General features: G+C 44.0%; 1 protein-coding gene across 1 annotated transcript in view; it reads right to left on the reverse strand.

The window, feature by feature from the left end:
• BMP6 (bone morphogenetic protein 6) overlaps window positions 1-22,435 on the reverse strand; it is a 95,022-nt gene that overhangs the window by 21,892 nt on the left and 50,695 nt on the right. Inside the window, exon 2 of the mRNA XM_075705279.1 lies at window positions 3,828-4,020. Within this exon, the coding sequence (XP_075561394.1) occupies window positions 3,828-4,020 (193 nt within the window). The remainder of the gene's footprint in view (window positions 1-3,827; window positions 4,021-22,435) is intronic.

Below are 22,435 nucleotides of genomic sequence, written 5' to 3' on the forward strand. Positions count from 1 at the left end.
TCACTGCCTAGAGCCTCCACGAGTATCGTTTTCATGTTTCTGATGGTTTTGAACAAGGAGAGGGTCAAATTTCTTCCCAAAGGTTACGCTATTTCAATCAGCATTGATCTCTGATTGTTCACACTCTCTCCACATATACCCCCGTCTAGGAGACAGTCTCAAATGAGCCCATATAATCCTTGCTTTTAGCCTTGTCTACAGTGGCAAAAATCAGTTTGATAATTCAGTAATTGGTAGAAATTTTAGCCTCAGGCTTGGTTTTGTTTTTAGCCATCAGGGAACAGCCAGCAGTGCCTTGTGATTCCGTGCAGCAGCACGCACATCTGGGCTGGAGTCACACGCTTATGCTCTTACTGTCCAGATGAGGTTTTTTTTTTTTTTTATTTGGTCAAGTAATACTGAATTAAGCCACTTCATTACACTTAATCGGAGCCAAGGGATACTTCCAGGCTGTGAGCTTTGGTGAAGATCTGTATTTACTGAATCTCTCTCTTATCTCCTGCCCTCCCAAACTAATTTCTTTGTGAGGAGCAGGCAGGTTTTTCTCTGTATTTTCTCCCCTCAGAGGTGCACGCTGCCTTTCTCTTGTGGACTGCTGGTTTAAATACATACAATGCCAGCTGCCCTGTTAAGAATTATTTGCGCCCAGAAGTATTTTATTAGCTACCAGTAATCACCTCAGACAACCGTTAACCTCATAAAAGCCAAGATTAACATGGTGACTTTGAACTGTTTCTCGAGACTGCCGATGTTGACCGAACAGGCACTTTCTGTGGCCTTCAGAGATGAATCTTCCTGACCAGAAGGAATATTTGTCAGCAGAACAAGATGAAAAAAGGTGCTACTTCAACTCTTTCTGTTTCACCTGCTAGTTCACCAGCCAGACTTCAAGATCTGTACAGACTCTTCCTTATGCAATAAAATGTCATCAAATGTCAGGAAATATCAAGCTGTTATTCAAACCATTAGTCCAAAGGAAGTATGACACAACATTTTTTTAGTATTTTTTTTTAAGTCAAAGGCAGCTGTTATTTTCTGGCTCATAAGATGTCTGCTAAAATGCAACAGAAGTCTTACAAATATTTAGCAAGTTCCTTAAAAAAAAAAATGCGCTTTTTTTTCTTTGTAATTTAACCTTCTAGTGTTCTCAACAGGAAAAGAAAACATTATATTCGATATTCATCCACTGAGACAAAAGGGGGGAAAAAAGGACTTTGGATTTTTTCCCCTCCCAGTAAAAGCAAGTGAATTGATGATCAAAAACCAAAACCACTCACAGAATACAGCTCCTTAAGGCATACCAGAAGAATCTGAGGCATTTTTCCCCCTCCATGCAGAGATATTAGTGAAGAGCTAAAATACAACTTCTTAGTATTTGTTTTCAAGAACGTTTAGAGGACAGAGTCCACGCAGGTCACCAATGTGGCTGCATGTTTGAATCCGTAGCAGCAGCAGCAGCCTACGGAGTCAGAACCTCAACTGAAGGTAACACTGAAGAGTGGTAAGCAGCAGCTAATATCTTATTTTAACTGTCTTTTAACATCTGCATCTTTTTAATATAGAGAGGACGATTAATATAGATAACAATAAATATATATACACTTCTATTCACAGATACATACAGAGAATACATACATATGCACGTATTTATACACAAGCACACACGTTTTCCTATGTGCTTTTGTATTTTACATGCACATGAAAGAGTCCTTTAAGCTGAAAGGAAGAAGGGTGAAAAAGGGCACGTCCTTTTTACAACTGCAAGAATCTCTGAGCCACATTTTGGCCAGCTCTGTGCAGATGGTGTGACAAGTCCCACAGACTCATCCGAAGTGCAAGTTTCTTTAGCCAAACGTCTCCCTCCTTCCCACCAGTAAAAATAAATAAATAAAGAAGAAAAAGAAACAAAAAGGGAGCCTTGAGGGACTGGATGAGTCAGAGGTTAGTAATGAACTACAGACACTCATCCCTGGGTCAGCGGTTCACGCCTAGCCCATGTCAGGAGGGACGGCGAACTGCTGGCAGTCTGGATGTAGAGGAAGCCGCTTTACGATTCCCAGTCCCAACGGTGGGATCCTCTCAGCACGGCCGCCGGCAGCGGCAGGAGGAACATGAGAGAAGGGAACTGAAACACCCGAAATACTCGCCAGCTCTGGAGAGAGACCACCCTGGTGACCCCCATCTGAGCTTCTGCCTCTGCTCCATCCGTAGGGAGGTGTGTAGCACCCAGAGATGCCCAGCACGTGCGGATGCCAAAGTGCTCTGTGCCAAAGGACACGCATCACAGCTTCACAGCACAATCTGATGTTGGCATATTTCTGGCATGGTATTTGAAACAAAGATACGAGGTGCCAGCATCATTGCTGTACACAGAACTAACAGCCACTTTCGGAACAAGAGTTTTCAATTTTATTAGGAACAGATTATGTTAGGGGCCATATCCTGTACTTCCATGCTCTTTCCCATAATGCATTACTTGTTTGCTCAGTTTACCCTGAAAGAAGGTTATACGCATATGTGCCCTGCTTTGGTGACCGACCCAGAGCAGCGTATCGATTGCTTCCACAGACGCTTTGCAGAGGTTTTCCTCCAGCTCCAGAGGTGGGATCTCTACTTGTAAAATCTAAACCAGACCAACACTCACTATTTTTTATTCGATGTGGCTACAAATGAACAATACAGCTAACATCTATGAAATCTGCATGACCGTCTGGATTTCGATCAGCTCTTCAAGTGGGTATTGACGTAACATCCTAACCAGCAAGCACTTTACCCCAGGAGGCACCCCAGCAACCCACAACTCAAAGTGCAAAGGGAACACTGACCTTTTAGAACTAACACCTTCTTCCCCATCACTTACATATCCAAGTACTTCTCTCCATTTCCCCAGAGGCCACACTCCCCACAGAACAACCATTGATGTCGCCCTCACAACAGCAAATCATCAAAGGCAGATCCCCCCAGATGGTATCAACAGAAAGGCTGGAGAGAGAAGGACCAGAAAGGAAAACACCCAGGAAGCCTTCACCGAGGAAAGAAATGGGAGATTTTTTTAAACACTGCTGTTTCTGATTTCTTTTTTTCTGTCTGCAGCAGAGGAACAGTTACAGTCCTAACACATTTCAGCAGAAGTAATGAAACACTTTTGTACCACAGCATTACTCTGACATTTAATTGACCATGGATTTCCATCTTTTTGCCTGGCACAATTCCCCCACCAGAAACATTACCCTTTTGAAATTAATCACTCCATTTACACTTGTTTGGATTTATGTGTCACAGTTTCTATTCGGCCTCTCTCTCTTTTGCCTCTGTCATTGCCACTGAAAGCCCAGGTGTGATTTTGTACCTGTGTTCAGCATGCTGAATTTTCTTCTGCTTTATTTACTTTACTGTAAGTCCACCTGAGAGCAGGTCAAGTCTGCACTAATTACCAGTATTTTTCAAACAGGTGACGCTTTTTATGCTGGTAGTATTAAGTTGAAAGGGGATATGTGTATTTCGGTACACAAGAGCAATACCAGCACAGTAACTTTAGTTTAAAAAGTTTTACAGCCTCTCATCTGATGCTTGCCCTATTTAAAGACAACACAAAGGTTGCAGCTAAGTGACAGCCTAGGCTACAATACCATGGACCTTCACCAGCTGAGGTCCATTTTGTGCTCTACCATGCCCATTTCCCACAAGGAAAGGACCACGCAATAACATAACCCCATTAATGTGAACAAAACCCGTATTTATTTCGCAGTCCTCTCAAGATGAATGCGCAAGCTCAGCCTTCGCCACGACAGTGGCTGGTGGCACAGAGTGCACCCCCTCTTGCGTACCTGTTCTGATGTTCCTGCAGCACTTGGTAGATGCTGATAAGGAAAGTTTGGTTTTTAAAGCTCCCCACAACGCAGTCCTTGTAGATCCGAAACTCAGCGGCTGTGACGGCCTCGCCCTCAGGAATCTGAGACAAATTAAACTTGAACTCCTTGTGGTGCCGCTGGTGAGGCGTGAACTCCTTGTCATACTCAACTGCAGATGGGAAAAGGAAAGAAAAGGAAAAAAAAGGAACCGTGACTAAAATTTAACAACAAAAGGTTTCCACATGCTGCCACCTGTTCCTTCAAAAAAACAAGAATCCTATTTTTTTCCTCCAAAGATAGCCTTGGCAAGTGCCAGGAAAGCTTATGCAGCTAAAGCCTTTCAAATAAAGTACTCGGAAAAGATTAATGTTCACCTTCTGTAGCCAATGCCTTTGAGATGTCCTGTTTTTTTTAAAGAAAAACCAGCTTTGACAGGTGAAATATGACCATGCATTTTGCTCCTGTGTGAAACGCTGAAGCTGTGACTGCCCCCAGCATTTTCCACCTGTGGATCTCCATGTTCTTCACAGCATTTCCTTAAGCCTCGCACCCCTCTTCCAAGAGAGGAGACAATTAGCTTCATTTTGCTTTAGCACATAAAGGCACAGACAGAAGTAAGTGTTAGCACCAGGTCAACCAATTCCCGAACTGTCCTTAAAACTGCTGTTTTCTGGCTCCCGGGTTTGTGCATTAGCCATCAGACTGCCTTGTGAGCAGAGTAAGATTAACATGACATTTATTTCAAGGGTTAAAGTTAACCAGAGCTCCCCTTCTGTTTGCAGAAGCTTATTTGAGAATGAGAGAGCCGAGGAGGAGTGACCCCTTTTGGTTTCTGGCCTTAGCCCTCCTCAGGTACGCTATCGGGTATAGAGTTTAAGACAAAGGCAAACCAGAACCCCTCCTTCTTCAGGCCTCAGGATTTGCATTTTCTCCGTTTGAGGCCCCCTTTGCAAACTCTACTTCTAGTCCCACTCTCATATTACTTGATTACATCTTGGTTTAGACTGACTTTGATTTATTGTTCGTTATTTCTTCTAATTTTCTATTAGAAATTGCTTAAAACATTAACATATTATATAAACATACAACATTACATCTTTAAAGCCCTGAGGGGAAAAAAAATAAAACCAAAAAACTGTTCCCACCAGTGCAACTGACGGAGTATATGTCAATGATGAATAAGTTGCCATTACATTATCATTAGGGACATGATTACATTCAGAGAAGGCCGTGAGGGAAGTACAGATCCCTTTTCACATTCATCTTTGTGCTCACTTTCTGTTGCTCCCCCTCCTTAATACATCAAACTGCAAAGGCATCCACGAGACTACCCTCACAACATCCCATGAGGTAAGCAGCAATCCCCGTTTTACAGCTGGGATACTGAGTCACCGGGAGAGTGACTTGTCCAAGGACAGGCAGCGGAGGCTCCCAGCGGAGCCAGGAACGGCGGCCAACGTGCCTGAGGTTGGTTGCTTTACCCACAGGTTGGCTCCCCGGAGAGCAGATACACCTCCCGGTCACTGGGAACAGCCCATAGAGATTTTCCCCTCTACCTTTCCCCACTGCCTGTTCCTCCTCATCCCCCAGTCCCAGTTTCATCTGTGTCCTCTCCCTTTCCTTTGGCAGCCTTTTCATGTGAGCTGCCTCATCTGGCTGGGTCCACGTCCTGGCTCCTTGCGAGACAGTTAGTCACATCCTTCTCTTTGAAGCTCGCCTGGAAATCTCTTCACCTCCGCATGACTGCTGCCGAGCATTTTGTGGGACACCGCACTTGGAGGTGCTGCATTAAGAGCTGCCACGGGGCGACCAGGCAAACTCACAAACCGCTGTCAGAGTCAGATGCTGCTGCCAATTTTGGCAGTCTCACATTGCATCTGTCTGAGCGGTTTAGATGCCAAATGACTGACAAATGTGGGTGACTGGACCCTACGGCTTCCAGAAAGGAGATGGTAACACCCAGCATCTCCATCAGAGATTGCACCAAGGCAAACCATAGTACCTCTCACTTGCAGTGCCACCTAGGAATTACCTCGCTGGCCATCAGTTATCGGCAAACTGGGCTTCCCTTAGAAGCACGCACTCCTGCTTTTAATTGGGAATGACTCTGGCAATGCTGGACTGGTTGGCATGACTCGTGTGTACGCCCTCTGAGAAGGGGTCTGAGCTGCCTGGCTACTCCCCACCCCAACGCAAGCACCGCAGGATGCACTTCCCAAAACAGAGTGGCCACATACTTTCTGAAACTCGCAAGCATCCAAACAACAGAAATTGTGTTTGGCTGCTTGCAGCAGAACGACGTGCCCAACTTGGCCTTTTTACTTGCTGCTACAAGACAAGAGGATGTAATTAATGGTGAGGGAATGTCTAAATCCACAGGTTTGGAGAGGCGCGCATATGAAGCAACAATTCTCGATTTAGAATGTGCAAAGTCCTTGCTCACGGGTGCAATGACCAGCCGAAACCCATGTCCGCTCCCGCACTGTCGCGGGGACAAGCTGACCTGCAGGCGAATGCAGCGAGGCAGTTTTCCCCTGGGCTCACAGCTGAGGACAATAAAGGAGGATCAGGAAGATCAAGGGGAAGGACACAACCAGGATGAGCAGCAGAACCCCACCAGGGTGCCAGAAAACTAAAATTACACCAGAAGGAAACAGCAAAGGGAATAAAGGGAATATTTGATGCTTCCTGCCAGTTACAGCGCAAAGTCAAGATGCAACGTGGCCTCTCCAAGAGCACGAGGGAGAGCGCAGAGCCGTCCCACCCAGCACAGGGCTCAAAATCAGCCCAAACATCACTTTTTGTTGTTCCTTTCCGACCTCAAGCTAGCTACAGCGGCCTTACCTCCACCCGCCTCCACTACGAAATATGCTGTTTAAAAGCAATATAGCCAGACTCTAGTCCTTTAAATCAGTATTTTCCCCTACCCCTCTTCTAAAAAGTCAAACACAAGCCACAAGAGGAAGAAAAACCCACCAAAACATCTACCACAGAGCATCAAAAGTAGCTGCAGGTACAACACTTGACTCCGAGTACCCTTTCCCAGTTTATAACTTGCCCGATATGTTTACAATAGTATTTTCCTGTTTTTTAAAATTCTCTTCCTTTATCCTCGTCCTTGTCCGAATACCCCGCACAATCACAGAAGCTGACTAAACTGATTACAGGGGAGACATTCAGACTGATTTCGTTATCAGGCTTGGCAGAATAAACAACCTGAAACGCACAAACAAGGAAACCTTTTTTTAATCCCTCAGATTAAGTAATTTAGCTTTTTCTGTTATAAGAAAGGCACATTCAGTAAGAAATACTGTTAAGTTGATGGTGTCCTCCTCAGCTGCGTCCCTACAACATCACAGGATGGAAAAAAGCCTACATTAAGCTTGTATGAAGCAAGTATAAAAGTTTAATGAGTTGGAAAGTTTTTCTGGCTATGTATCTTCCCATGATACAATGGAGGGTGGGTTTTTTTTTTTCTTCGTGGGAGTGGTGAGATATTTAAGTTCTATATACTTATTGTCACCCCATCAAGTTAATAATCAACTGTTTTCATTCAGAAAGACAGCTTAAAAATATAAAATGCCAACAGTTCTTCTCTGGGGGCTTTTTACCCCCTGGAAACTGTTCATTTTTAACAAAGAAGTCAAGTTTTAGAACAACAAAATTTGGACAGGCAAAATCCAAGCTGCCAGTTCCCAGGATTGCCCAGTCTGTATTGCTATCGCGTTACAACGCATCAGATGACCTCGTATTCAAAATGCAGGCAGCGCATGCCAAAATGCAAGGCAACAGCAAAAAGGAGAAATCATTTCTCAAGCTGCTTTCCAATTATTTTTTTTTTTCCCACATGAATTTGTTCAGGTCAGTCTGATCGGTGACATGTGAAATCCAAAGCTAATTTCCATCCAAAGATGGACGTGTGCATGTCCCAACTTCATAAAGCCCTTGCAGGGAAAATCAGGCAGCTCAGAGCTGGGGCAGGTTGAAAGTGAGGAGGCCTGAGTGGTACTGGCCTCCCATAACCTCTCCCCAGTGCTGGCCGGAACATTAGGACCAAGCCAGGCAAAACCAGGGATTGTAGGGTCATGACAAGAACTACAGCCATATCAAATTCATCCTCATGGTCAGACTATATTATCCTGAACATTATTACTCATTTGCCGGAGCAGCTCCTTGGAGGCCACAGATCCAGGCCTGCATGTACCAGCACGAGCTGGGAAAGGAGATGGCAAACAGAGGTTTTAGCCCATCATGGGTGCACGTCCTCTGAGCCAAAGGGACTGTCCACTCCACCATGCAGGCCTCTGCCCCTATCCTGGCTGGGGCTTCGGCTGCTCCTTTGGTCGCAACACAAAGGAGAGTCTGAGCTGCGGACACCTGGAGTAGTCGCCCCTGAGTTTTCATTACAGCTCATTTCTGAGAAGAGGGGCTGAGCATGCACAAACAGTTAACAGAGAAGCCTGCCAGTAGCTCTTTACATTCCCCTTAACAAATATTTTTAAATGCTATACAAACACAACACTATTGTTGAGCAGTTAAAAAGGCAAGAATGGCAAAATTAGGGTTACTGTGGTTTTGAATTTTGTGTATTCTAATTCTAACCCAGTGTTGCAATAGCCAATTTCAGCACAAAATGTCCTTGGTTTAAAAATAGCTTACTGCTGACAATACTTGTTACTTTAAAAGCACTGCACCAAAAAAAATTAATTAAGAAATTAACACAATGCATCTATTTTGGTAACTGCACCATCCTACTTCCATCTGAGTGTGTCACATACACCTTGGACCAAAGGAAATGTAACCCTAGTGACAGTCATGGAAATAAACTCTCCTCGTGCGTAAGAATTTTTCAGCATTTCTTTTTGGATCTGAAGTAACTGGTATGCAGAAATAACAGGACAACAGTCTTTCCCAAGTAAACACAATTTTCACTCAGAACAGTAGCAACAAATGTCAGCATATTCAGTGTTTTTCTCCAGTTCTCAGCTGTTGAGAAAAGTGTTAGGTCAGGTGCTCAGGTGAGAATCTCAATGGTGGCTTAAGAAAGTCTCTAGCTCATATTCTAGAAGCTAAAGCCAAAAATACTAACATGTATACTCATAGCCTAGAGCTCCAAAACTATTTTTTTTTTTTCAAGAAATTGTCTATATAAATAATTGTAATTTCCACGACAACCTGGCTCCTTGGAGGGGGCAGAGAAGGAGTGGGGTCGCAAATGAATGAGATACGATTATTTGGGATGGGATATTCTGCATCTGTTCTGTCCCCAGCAAGGCTGAAACTTCTGAAGAATCTTTTGCATCCCAAGATCTTCAATGATGACTTCATTTTGCAGGCCCACTGCAAACACACTCCAGCAAAAACAACCAGTATCCATAGCCTGCTTATGCTTATGCAGAGTTTTGCATAAGTGTTCATGAATTCGGTTGGAGTACAAATACAAGCCATTCCTACTCATTTCTTCTCAGGCTTCATACATGACCCCCTCCCTAATAAAATGAGAAAGCCCCCGAAAACTAGAGTTGTTAACAGGAGATTCACCACCAGAGCTACATAATAAGCACAGAGGCAATTTCTCCGTTTTATGTCACCAATTGCTGCATTAAGTCAACAGCATTTATCACATCTGGAGCAATGAAGCAGTGGATTAGGCCTCAAATACTTTAAGCATTACCACAGCTCCAACAGTCCCCTCTAATAAAAGGACCATGTATATATATGACTTATCTACTGCTGCAACCTTACAGCTGCACCACCGGAATTTCTTCAATAATAGCTGTCAATAGTTTGCACAGGACAAAATTTATGTAAGCTTAAAAAAACTCTTCAACCTTGGTCACAGTTGCTGTAAAAAGAAGCAAAAGACAGTAAGAATCAAAGTGTAGGGCAGGATTAATATAGAAGTTAGTAATACTTTTGTAAGACAAACTGATACACAGTGGGGGATGACAGAAGACAAGGTTTCAGGCATGCAAGCCTTTCATGCATCCAAGCTGAGGGATGTCCAACTTCAGTGCAAGACTCAGTCTTCATTTGGGTCCTACAATTTGCCTCCTGTTTCACAGAAAGTGCTTATCTAGACCATCAGACACAGGGATCTACATGGATGGGGCCTGCAGCACATCCTTTTTACTCTGAAAAGATGCCCAGGATATGGCTTCAGTCTTTTCTCTATTTTCCAAATCTATCAGGCCAATCTAAAAAAAGACACCAAGTCTCCCAAACAGTCCCGCCTCACTGGCAGACGATCACAACTATAGAAGCAGCGTTACTATCAAAGATTAAAGCTGACCTTTATTACTAAAATAAGCAGTTTTTCCTAAATACTGTGTAAAAAAGAGCAAAGAGTACAACCCAAAGAGTATAAAGTACCAGCTTAATGTCTTAAAATGGGAAGAACAGAAGACTAAAAGGCTTCACACCTACTTTCTGCTGGTTAAGAAGGAAACAGAAGTTGTGCTGAGTGGACCCGCAGGTGCAACAGGAGGCCAGCAGCAAAAAGAGATGGCTCCTGGAAATAGTGAGGATGCATCAGGGAAAGGATCGCTACTGCCTGGTTGTCACACATATAGTACGTGCCACTGTCAGATGGATACCAGGCTAGAGAGACATGCGGTCTAACCCACTGCAGTGACACCCTAAATCCACTACTGCTTAGAGATAGGACTGACCACTTTATCTTTACAGTAAGGACCCAAAAGAAAGCAAAACGTTCCCATTCTCCAAACTAAGATTTATCAGCACACCATTTCACAAATAATGAGCAAGAAAATTCTTTAAAATAGAAGAAACTCGGGTGAGACATTAAAATAAAAGGTCTGAAAACAAATCCTCCCCTGCCCAACATGTGCAAGGGTCGGGGAGATCCTTTCTTCTCACCTTGCTCTCCCAGTGACTTCAAATACCTTCCACAATTGCAGCAACTCTACATAGCCCCTCAGGGTCTCTAATAATAGACCGCCTCTTTCTGTCACCCTGATCGTGGTGATGGATCCATCCCATACATCAAGCACGCTCCCTACTGCCCCTGCTGCCGCTCTCCTATGTGCCAGGTCTCCCCAGGTCCCTCCCTCCCTCCTTGCCCCCTTCTGAAAAGCAGAATGAGCAAAAATAACTAATTTTTAAAAAGGAGCAGTCCCTCTGCCTCCCAGACATCTCCCTTGGATTTGCAGTATGAACAGACCAAGGTTTGTTCTCATAGATAAGAGCATGTAAAAAAGCTCATCGGACATCAGTAATGAACTTTTCCCGCTTGCACTCTCAGTGATAAAAAGTTTTTAAACAGAAAAAAAAGTCGAGATACTTATGGTTGAATCTGGCATTGCACCTTTTGTTGATCCCTCTGCATCCAGCTGAGGTGGGCTACAGACAACGGCTTGCTGTGCTACCATGAACATAATGCGATTGGAAGTTAATGCCTATACAGCTTAAAAATGAGAGGAAGATTCAAGGCCAACAAACTCCAAAAGGGTGCTTTCTTCGAAACAGCTATAATATCACATCTGGGCCGCCACAATATAAAGTGGATTTATTCCACTAACTTCAGTGGAGCAATGCCAGTTTACATCCCATGAAAACCTGGCTTTATGCTCGATAGCTGTGAGTGCCAGAAAAGAATGACTCAGAAAAATAACCCATCATTAATCCAATCCCAATGTAATTATGGAGGTTAAATTTAAACAATAGCAAATCACTCTCTAAACATAACACTCTACAGAAGATCTTCAAAGGAGGAGGGCCTTTTACTTTTGGACAAAAAATACAACTGAGCTCTTCTTTGTTTCTTTGTGCTGGGAATCAAGCTGGAATCAGCTGGTAAAATCAGATTAAAACAGTTGCACAACAGCTTCCTTTCAGGATTCTTGAACCAAAGGCAGTCTAAAAATCGAAATAATGCACTAACCAAATATATAATACCCACAGGACACCAGCAAGTACTAAAAGGCATTTTCACCATATCCACAAAGATGCCTACTGTATGGCCAGTAAAGCTTTTCCACTCTACACTGGGAGGCAGGCGGCACTGGGGACCAGCCTCACTCCAGCACATGATGGGAAGAGCTAAAGTGAAGGTGAGGAGGAGGAGAGCCCTCGGCAGAAGACTCTGGGGGGAGCTAGGCCCAGGAAGCTGACTGCAGGCCACCGGCATCTCTACCAGCGGCACCCACTTTTGGGCTTCCTGTGCTGTCCCCTTGCAATAACAGAGATTCCTTTGCAACTGCAAAGGCAGCCGCCTCCTAGGTCCCCTCCCCATGGCTTCCGAACACAAATGTTAACAAAACTGGTATTTTCTTTCCATATGCTGGCACATACGGCAGGTCCCTGCACTGAAAACAGTGTTGTATCTTAGGAAAACAAAACATCTTTCTGCTTAAGAGATGCCAAAATGCTTTATCAAAGGCACTACTGTTTGCATTTTTGTGGCAATATTAATGCAGTTCCCACTGAGAAGATGATAAAGACCCTGACTGCAAAAACACCCCTCTGGAAGAAGTGATCTGAAGCTATTTCTGTATTGAGTTTCCAAATAATTTATGATTAAAATAATATTATGCTTTCCAAAAACCATTTCTACGTCACAGCCAGGTTTCATGCACGCAGACCCAGCGTTTGGGGAAGAAGGCGATGCTGTCAGCCTGGCAGCAGGGACACACGATAGGAAGCACTAAGCAGCTATGCACATGGAGAGAAGAGGATGCTCCTACTGCTCCTGTTTGCTCCCCTGGGTTTTGGTTGCTCCTGCATCCATGCCCACACAGTAACTGCCCAGGACACTTAGAGCCACCTGTAGAAATCTTCTGTTCGCGGTGTTTCCCACCCTCCAGGCTCGCCACGGGTCACGCCACATTTCCTGCTGGCATGGCCATCGGCATGCAGCTCCCTGGAAGCATGCAGCTGCCCCGGGAGCACCAACTGGGTCTGGAAACGTTTTCAGGATTTTTTAAATGGTGTAGCAGTTGCCTGGCTTATCTCGCATGGTCTCAAAATTATCTGCCCTTCCACAGGAATTTAAGGCAGTCTAAACTAATTCACTTGTGCGTTTGAGCTAAATTTCAAAACTGAGGTTGTGCAAAGTGGGAATTTTCTTTAAATTCATGGGCTTTTCCCTCTCTGTTTTTTTCAGAGGGAAGGTTTTAATGTTTATCAGTAAGACTGTGATCAACCAGCAGCAAGTAGGAAAGCAGGCAATGTGAAAATGTTTGCAAGTGAAGCTCTATGCTTTCATTTTGTTGGGCACTCATCTCAGCATCACAGGCAGGTTTCAGCTTTTCATTTAATAGCCCAGCTGAGAAAGATATCTCCTGACACAATGCAATCACTCCCTGTAAAAATACTTCCCAGAGAGCCTAAGGTTTTATAAATTGTTAAAAAGGTTTAATCCAGCACTCAAGACACCAATACACAAAAAAAATTCAGCCATACTTCAGAGCTTGTCATGCTGTTCCGAAGCCTACACCACCACACTGTAATGGCAGCATCGCTGACATGACTTGTGACTCCAGTGGACACCATGAAACGCTGTTGCAACACTTAATATTTAGCGTTTAGTATTTTTACACAGTGCTCCGATTTCAAATGAATGCATTAAGGAGCAGCCAGCCAAAGGACCACCAAAGAGCATGGGCTTTGGGGAACCTTTAATGGACACGTGAGAGAGCACAAAGGACACCAGACTTGGTATTGGCCAGAGAAAAGAGAAGACATGAAAAAGGAGGAAGTCTTGCACCTAAGGAGGACAGAAAGTGACAGCAGGGATAAAAAGAGTAAAATCATGGCCTGAAAGATGCCACAAGTTCCCAACATTCAATGCAAGTACAGAGCAAATGCTCTCCGGGAGAGTTGAGGCGAGAAGACACATGGCTCTCAAGACTGAGGAGAGCAAATGCGTGAAGTGTTTGAAGAAACATGAAATATTGTAAAGATTATTATTCCTAGTTATGTATATTTCTCTAAGGAGCAGCGTGGTTTGGAAGTGAACCCCCCTCACTGCCTCCGTTTACTGCGTGCCAGCTCGGCACACCGGCCCGGAGGAGGCGGCTCCAACGCACCTCGGGGACGGGAGGCTTCCAACCACCATGGCACCAGGACCACCCCCTCTGCTGACTGGAAGAGCCAGAGCCTTGGAAGACATTGAGCTACGCAGAAACACCAGAGCACCCTTGCTAAACCCGATATTTCTCTTGCTGCCCTTCTTATTTATCACTCCTTTCTACCTGTCCTTCTGCTCTGGCCGTCCTGCCAGGCTCCCTGAAGGCTCAGGAGAAGCTCCCTCAGGCCCGGGGTGAGGGGGAGCGCACGGAGGGCTCGTGCCGCAGCCGCGACTCGTTTCGGTTCCTGCTCGTTTGCACCTGATGAGGCCTGACAGGGCGGTGGTGGCAGATCCCCTGGCAGGCACACACCACTCCCCCCCCCGCGAGGAGGCTCCGTGGGCGGCATGGCACCCGCCGGAGGAGCCCCATGGGGCACCTGTGGTCCCCGCAGCACGCATCTGTCAGAAACTCGTCTTTTAGAAAGCTCTGACCAAGACCTGCGTGGCGTCACCTTTGGTCCTGGGAACTGGACGAGACCCAAGGCAAAGCAAACCCTCTGTAATGGAGACGTGGGGAGCCCCAGCACCGGCTGCCCTGATCTCCTTCCACTCTGCCAAATCACCTGCGATGGCGGACGCGGCCTCTGTCCCCCACGGATAACGAGGAGCCTGACTGCCCGCAGGGCGTGCATAACCCTGCTCCCCTGGCACGCTTTTCTCATAGGGACAAACTAAAGGGCTGGGAATGAGAGTGAAGGACGAGGAAGGAAGGGCAGAAGAAGGAAACAGAAAGTCCCACCACTTCCACAGCCTTCTCCAGCCAAGGCAGACGGGCCATGAAGCCCCTCAGGGCTCTCAACTGTGCAACCCTAACACATCTGGGAACCACTCAAGAGCTGTGACCATGAAAACTGAAGAAAACTTAACAAGAGACAGAAGTCCCTGAATATTTTACAGCAATTACAGCAATGTGAGGTAACTGTCCCTGTTCCCGAGGCAGTGACATCTTGCAAGCCGCTCTCCCCACGCTTGCCCTACGTTCACGCTTTGTCCCCACCATGCACACTTCCCCCCCGAGGCAGGCCGTGGCCTTGTTCCATGCCCTGCACAGCCCCAAGGTCACACTCCTCCGTGAGAGCCATGTTACATGGGACCGGCCATGCCTGCTCCAGCCAAAGCTCCCTGCCACCCGTCTTGCAGATGCCTGTGGAAAAGCTGAAGAAGGGGGCAAGCCTACCCAATATGTCCCCACAGCCTTCTCCTAGCAAGTGCCGTTGTGTGAGCCCGGCACCACACGGACCTTGGTTTAGGCAAGACGAGCTCTGTGCCCATTCGCCCTCCATGCAACCCACAGGAGGGATGCAGCCAGAGTCAACCGGAGGCAGCTCCTGGCATGCCTCAGTCGTAAAAACGGAGGTCCCCTGCCCTACCAAACCACCAAAATCCCATTTTTTTAATCTGCCCGCTGGCCATGCCAGCAGGGTGCGATTTGGGAGGTGACTTTTTTACCTCTGAAATCTCATCTGCTGTTGACCAATATAACGATGGTGTGGAGAGCCAAGCAGCCGTCAGATGTTTAAAAATTTGCAGCCGCTGTGGGCGGTTGGAACAGAGGTCACAAAATGGTCATTATTAGTTTTACCTAACCTGCAGCCTTTCAGCTTCTCAAAACACAGCTTTAAAAAGAAAAGAAAATGACATCACACAGCTTTAACGATCTGCATAGGGGTAAAGAATTTCACCCTTTTTAAAAAAAAAAAAAAAAAAAAAAGAAAAAAACCTTGACAAAAAGCCCCAGTTTGCCTAACAGCTTTTCTCTAAGCCTTCCTTTTTCATTATTTTTTATATTCCCATATCCCCCAGTGACCAGAAGCATACTTGGAATGTCTCTGTCCATCTGATAAAGCCATCGGCGGCTGCAGCCCTGTACCGGGCTCGCAGGGGACACAGCTCCTCTTCCTGGCTGCAGAGCATGGTGCCCAGCCCGGTCAAAAGCCAGGGAGATGCAATGCTTTGGGAAAGATGGGAGAATCCCAGTCAGGGTGGGAAATCCTAGGGAAAAAGTAAGACTTGAGGAAAAACGCCATTAAAAGAACTATTAAAACAGGATTTTTGGAATAATCCTTAGTTCCACATAGCTGGCCTGACTTTAATACAGTAGCATAGCTGGGTAGTTCACCTGAAAAACATCCAGCAGGAAAAGAGACAGTCTCTGCCAAGTCCTACTTCCCCCCCTTTATCCCCCCCACCCCCCCCTTTCACCAAATACACAAAGCAATCCTTGGGCTCTAGGCATTTAAAAATAAAAGTTACATACAAATGGTCTTAAAGTAACAGCACATAAATTGGCTTGAAAAATCCTCAGGTTAACAAATAGGAAATTAATAAACTTCGCTGGTTTGAAAACCAACCCCGTATGTAGGCATTTCTGGCTTTCAGTTTATCTTGACCCTTTTCCTTAAATTATCAGGTTCCTGGAGACAGAATTTAAAATCAACAAAGGAGAAGGTGTTAAAATTCTCAGCAGAGCTGCTTGCCCACAAATTAATTTTTAGACATTTGGCTTCTATATCTTCGCTCTTTGCGATTCATGTCCCGGCTGTTTGGCTATCCCAGCACTTCTCTGCCCCACCCAATCCAGCCTTGTCATCACTGATTTTATTTTTCCGCTCCTTCTCTCTTAGTAATGCCCTCCTCTCTTGCCTTGACTGGTCACATGCCATCCTTGGAGAAAAACATCAAGACTCTTCCAACTTTTAGTAAAGATAAATATCTATAGACAGATCGATTTAAACAAATACCCACAACTGATTTCAAATTTTGGTCTTAAAATACATCTTTTATCTTTTGTCGTGTCTGAAGTGTTTTTAATGTTGTCAACAGCTGAATTGCCCAGACACAGATTTTAGTTTATGACTCAGTGGCGAGCACATTGGTTGCAGAAAAATTTCCCTTCTTTTTTAAAAAAGTCTTTTAAAACCTTTTTTTTTCTTTTTTAAAGTTACTGCAGGATGGTAATGCTATAGATCTGACAGCGTTAGCAAGACTCCAGGGAGCTAGCTGCCATACCTAGTCTATTTTTGTTTGTCTTTTAATAAGAAAACCATCAACCATTAGAAAGTTTGGGTCAGGCTAACACCTCAATGCACTCTCTTTACAAACATACAGACATCAGGGCGATCTGACAAGCAAAACCCTTTTTAACACATATTTACTAAACCATTTTTACCCCTGCACACTAAACCACCCTAACAAGTGGGGTTGTGGCTCATGTGAGTGACTGTTTTTACTGCTGTTCTCATGTAGAGACATCAAGGCTAAAGCTTTCTATAATGTTTGCATGCAGAAAAAAAGGCACTTAATTACATGGCATGTCCTAGTAAAGAACTTCCTCCAGTTGAAATAGGAGAACAGGAACCTAAATGTTGTATAATTGATGTTATTAGCTGCAGCTGCTATCATACTTGGAGAAATCTCCAACGCAGAAACAGCAGTGATGACGCGCTCCAAGATGAGTAATAATATGCTTGATATTAAGGGAGGGGGATAAAAAGGATTCTAAAAAATGCACTCTCTGGTACAATAACAGTCTCTCAGAGAATTGCCAGGCAGAAAACACTGCGGGATACCAAAAGAAAAACACACCACACTTAAAAAGTGTTGTCTCCATTAAACTGCAATTGAGGAGGGGGAGGGAAGCGGGTAGAGAGGAAACCCCTTGTATTTACCTAACCTATGTGAATGCTAATGCTCACATGTGTGTTGTAACAAGATTGGGGTCTTTGAAAGCTCTAATCAGTAGGTGCATGAGCAAATATTTATTCTGATCCATTCCAACTCTCTGTGGTTTGTAAATCCCCAAGAAAAAAAAATCTGCAGAACAAACCAGTCTAGACCACAGATTTTGGCTACTTGACGCTAGTTAGAAAATTACAGGAAATAGGCCAACTCCAAGGAGGGTTTTTTTGGTGGATTTTTTGTTTGTTTTCTGAAGACCTGTGACTACCTGATGTACGTGCACTTGTTTGGGTAGCCAAAGAGAATTCTTCCGGGCATTCTTTAAAGCATAATCACGGCAATATAGAATTCCACATGCTTGATGTCTCAGTGAGGTGTTGATGTATATAACCTTGCAGGCTCTCTCTGACCCACGCTTTTCATCCAAATATTTTTAAAAAAACCCAACCTGAATAATAACGCCTTTGTATTTCAAGATCCTGAAGAGCTTTGAGCAACATTATTTCTCACCCTGTTACCCAAACGCATGGAAAGAATCACTCGATATCTTTCCATCAGAGGAAAACCCAAGCTGGAAAGTATTTCAGATACAAGGTTTATCTTATTGGGTATAGCATCCATTCAAAGTGTTAGAAGATCTTTCCATCCAGCGTTAGAAAACCTTTTCTATGGGACAAACTCAAAGTTTCTGCCTTTACCATGTGGAAAAAATCAAAAGCTTGAGCAACTCTGCTTTAGGCTGAGCCAGAAAGAGTCTGGGTGAAAGAGAACTCTCGGCTCCTACTGTAGGTACTGAGATAAGGTCCCTAAGATAAGGGGATGTAAAAAATACTGGTAAATACAATATATTTTCTAGTAAGTATTTCCATTAGAAATGTTTTTCTCATAATTATGCTTTTAATATTTTGGATTTGGGGTTTTTTCATTCAATTAGGGAAAACAAACCCACATGAGAGATTTTTAGTGGGAAGAAATATTTCTGTTCAAAGACTAGCTTTTATTATAAATACAAAAAAGCCGATGCTCAACAACAGCAAAGCTGATACAAACCTTCTTGAGTACATATTTTAACCTCATATTTCTGGCTCAATTTTAGGAAAAGTTCTTCTCCTCTGACATCGCCTTTCTACTGCTTCTTCATAGCTGTTCATGGTGGCAAGAGCAGCACCAATGCAGCAACAGCAGCTAGGATAGTTACCCCGCATCCAATGCATCATTTGCCATAGGGCTTACCCGAGTTGCATCTCACTCACAAAGGCACTGGGCATGGGCAGTGGTCTGATAACTGACAGCCTAACCTATCTGAGATAACATTATTATCACCTGTGATTTACCACAGTCATAGATTTGATTTGGCTCAGTGCATCCCAAATAAATCCTCTTCGGGTACCGTGGGATTACCAAGTGTAAACATCAAGGTCTTTTAGACAGGTATCTGAAACAGTGTGACTATCTAGTTAAAAAGAACAAACAACCAAACACAGAAAAGCAGCCAACTGTCCCCTGCACACAGAAGAAAGTGTGATGGAAAACCTTTGAAGAGGCACCCAAATCTGAATTATGGCATGGGAGCTCCCCTCCCCTGTCCCTAATTGCCTTCAAGAGGGGAACCATCTCAGCACACAGACTGCTGCTGCTCAGCACCTTCCAAGAAAACGACCTTCCCATGGGCAACTGGATGACTTGAATACTCTGCAAATGAAACAACCTTCTTTTTGTTTCCCTTGTGCAATACAAAGCTACCAAGCCCCTAGGGCAAGTCCCAGCTCCCAGCGCTGCCCTTCAGGCTGTCACCACCACTTTCACTCTGTAGCGCGGCCAGACCATGCAAACACTACTCCAGTCTCAGTGTCTGCCAAAGCCTATGGTCGCTGGTCTCAGGGCACCTTGTGAAGCCCATTCTGACACTTTTCTGGATAAAGTGAAAAGGAACGGAGTGAAGGAAGAGTCTCTTCTTACCTCCCTCTTCTACTATTTTATTTGCAGCAGCTTTACAGTTTAGTCTGCAAGGGATCTCCAAAAGAAACTAGATTTTGCCCCCTCCTCCCTGTTAAAATCCATTTTAAAAGTCATATTGCTTTCAGAATTGATGGGATAGAGAAAAGACAAAGGTCATGAGCTAGTCTACTCATAAATAAATACAAGGTTAGAAGGACTTGTTAAGGCCCTTTTATTTTGGTTACGTTGCTAACAGCAAAATGTGCACTGATAAACTTTCCAAATTAATACATATATAAGGGTGGAATCGAGTACAAATTGATTCAGTTCAAATAAAAACCAGTTTTGTTACTGTAATATAAAATATCTCTATAGATTGCTTCTGTGTGAGCAACTTTACCCACATTACGGCAGGACCTCAGGAGTCCTATAAAAACAGAAGCAAAACAGGTAAATGGATCCAAAATTAAAACTGAGAAAAATTAATACAGTGAAATGCCTTAAAATTTACTATCTGCTAATACATACAAACAGCCAACTCTCAGGTTCACATTCTGTGCTCCATATTGGTGGTGTCCTACAAGCAGAACAAAGAAGAGGCTAAAGTTGCATTTCTGTACAGCTCTGGTAAGGCTGTGGGGTGTATTTTTGCTATATCCTTCCCCAAAGACTTGTATTTCTTGTACACAAAGCTTTAATGTTGTATTTCCCGACGTGGATTAGTTTTCTTCTTAAAACTGAATGTTCTTGAAAGGCTGCACACTCTTAAATAACCAATATGGGCTGAATCAAAAGTCTCTTGGACAGATGTATGTCATATTCCGTATACAACAAGTACTCCTCCTTTCCCCACACTGTATTCCTTGTCTAAGGAGATATACGTTACAAGCTCAAACTTACCAGCATTGAGCAATGGCAAGAAACTGCCTCTCAAATTCCCTTCCAACACAGACATCTTGGCTAGGAAAGTTATGGTCTTGCTTGATTTCCACATTACTAGAAAACAGAGCTTCAATAAGGAATATTACTGAATAAGCAGTAAAAGATTCTTATTTTTATTCCTATTAGAAATTCTTTATAAGCTTTACAGACACCATCATGGCTTAGATGTCTTACAGGTAACTGTAAACTAGACTCAGCAATGCACTGCTTAAGAAGCGAAACATCTCTTTAATAGTGTGAATAAGATTTTCAAATGTTAATACACTCAGTTTGATACTTAAGTGCTCAAAGTTTGCAAAACTGTTCATCTGCTGCAATTCCCATCCACTTTCTATTTTGGAGAATTAGCCAAGGCAATTCATAATTCACTGAGGCACCTGGTTCACTCTGGTTTTCACAGCATCTCAATCATTTTCAGCAGCTGTGCCTTCACATTAGAAGCTGAAGCTCACAGGAACACACCTAGTGATCTTAAAAAGCCCAGGATTATGATGGGGCAAGAAACAGAGCTTCCATTTCCAAAACACCAGCATTTCCAAGTGGATGCTGTTTAATGTCAGGCTGGAACCAAAATATCACAAAGTTAAACAAGTGAAACAAAAATGCTGAAATTATGCTTCACCAAAGCAAGAAGCTTCATGCTAGCAGTACATAAAAATTCAAACTTGCAAGAAAACAGAAATCACTAGATTAAGATACAAACGGCCTAATTTCACTTCAGTGTATTCTGAAGTTAAGTGACTTTTTTTTTTAATGAAATCGTCTTGCTCCTGAGAAATACTTCTCTTTCAAACAAAACTATTTTTCAGTGGAAAACAAAATTAAGTCCTAAAATGCCCATCCAATCCCATCTGCAACCCCAGCTGCAGTGCTGGGTGCTCCCTTGGCCTGCTATTTCTCCACCGAGAAGAGTCCCATCCCCACGGGGAGAGCAGGTCAGCAGAGGAGCAGAGTGCTGTAGGGGACAGTTCCTCCAAAACAGCACCAATCCCTTGTCCAAAAAGTTTAACCGCATTGGGCTGTAGGGTGGTACCACTGGACTTTCAAGGCACTAATAATCACAACTGGTAGAAATACCATCACCACCACTAAGACAGGTTCGTCCTCTACGGGGAGGTGCACAGAGCACCATGTCTCTTTCGTTTTCTGGATACACTCAAAAGAAGTCCTTTCCAGAGACACAGGTGGGGTTTCTCCAGTGATTTAAGCCCAGCTTTACACAAACTCTGGGTGACACTGGGGTGGATGGCAGCGCTTCCATCGTGTTGCGTGAAACTGCCCATTAGAGAGGCCAGAGCATGCAAAGAGAAAGAGCTCAGGGAAAACGGTCTGGTTTCAGCAGAGGCTGCTGCTTTATCAGGCAGAATCCAGAAGTACATTCATGCCTTTTCAGCGAATTCGCAAAGAGCTAAGCTATGCTGAAACAGTTAGCAGAAGGTCTTGCACACACCTCTGCTTGGGCAAGAAGGCTCAACCAAAACCATACCAATGCCCGAAGCTGACACCTGTGAGTTATTTGAAGTACTGCAATAAAAAGTGTTGCTCAACTAGAAGCTCTGTAGGACAAGTTATTTTATTAACTGATGTAACAGCCACACCTTTCACAAACCAACAATGGGTAGGTTAAGAGTCTCATGAAAACCCCTTTCCACTCTTAATTCACTGTTAAGAGTCTCGTGAAAACCCCTTTCCACAAAGCAACCTCTCTCCAAGTTATTTGACCAATTGCAGGTATTTGCTTCTGACATAAAAACAAACACAAGTCTATTTGCTTTTGGTTTTTAAAAAAATATCTTGGAAAGACCTTGGGAAACTAGAATGTAAATTATTTGGCAGCTTCCCTCACAATGCTTTTCTCTCTACAAGATGAAATATTTGCTGGCATCTGTAACAAATCTATATTTTTAATACCAGTAGCACACTGGACAAGCAAGGC

This window comes from Pelecanus crispus, chromosome 2 (assembly GCF_030463565.1).
Source record: "Pelecanus crispus isolate bPelCri1 chromosome 2, bPelCri1.pri, whole genome shotgun sequence".
Lineage (NCBI taxonomy): Eukaryota > Metazoa > Chordata > Aves > Pelecaniformes > Pelecanidae > Pelecanus > Pelecanus crispus.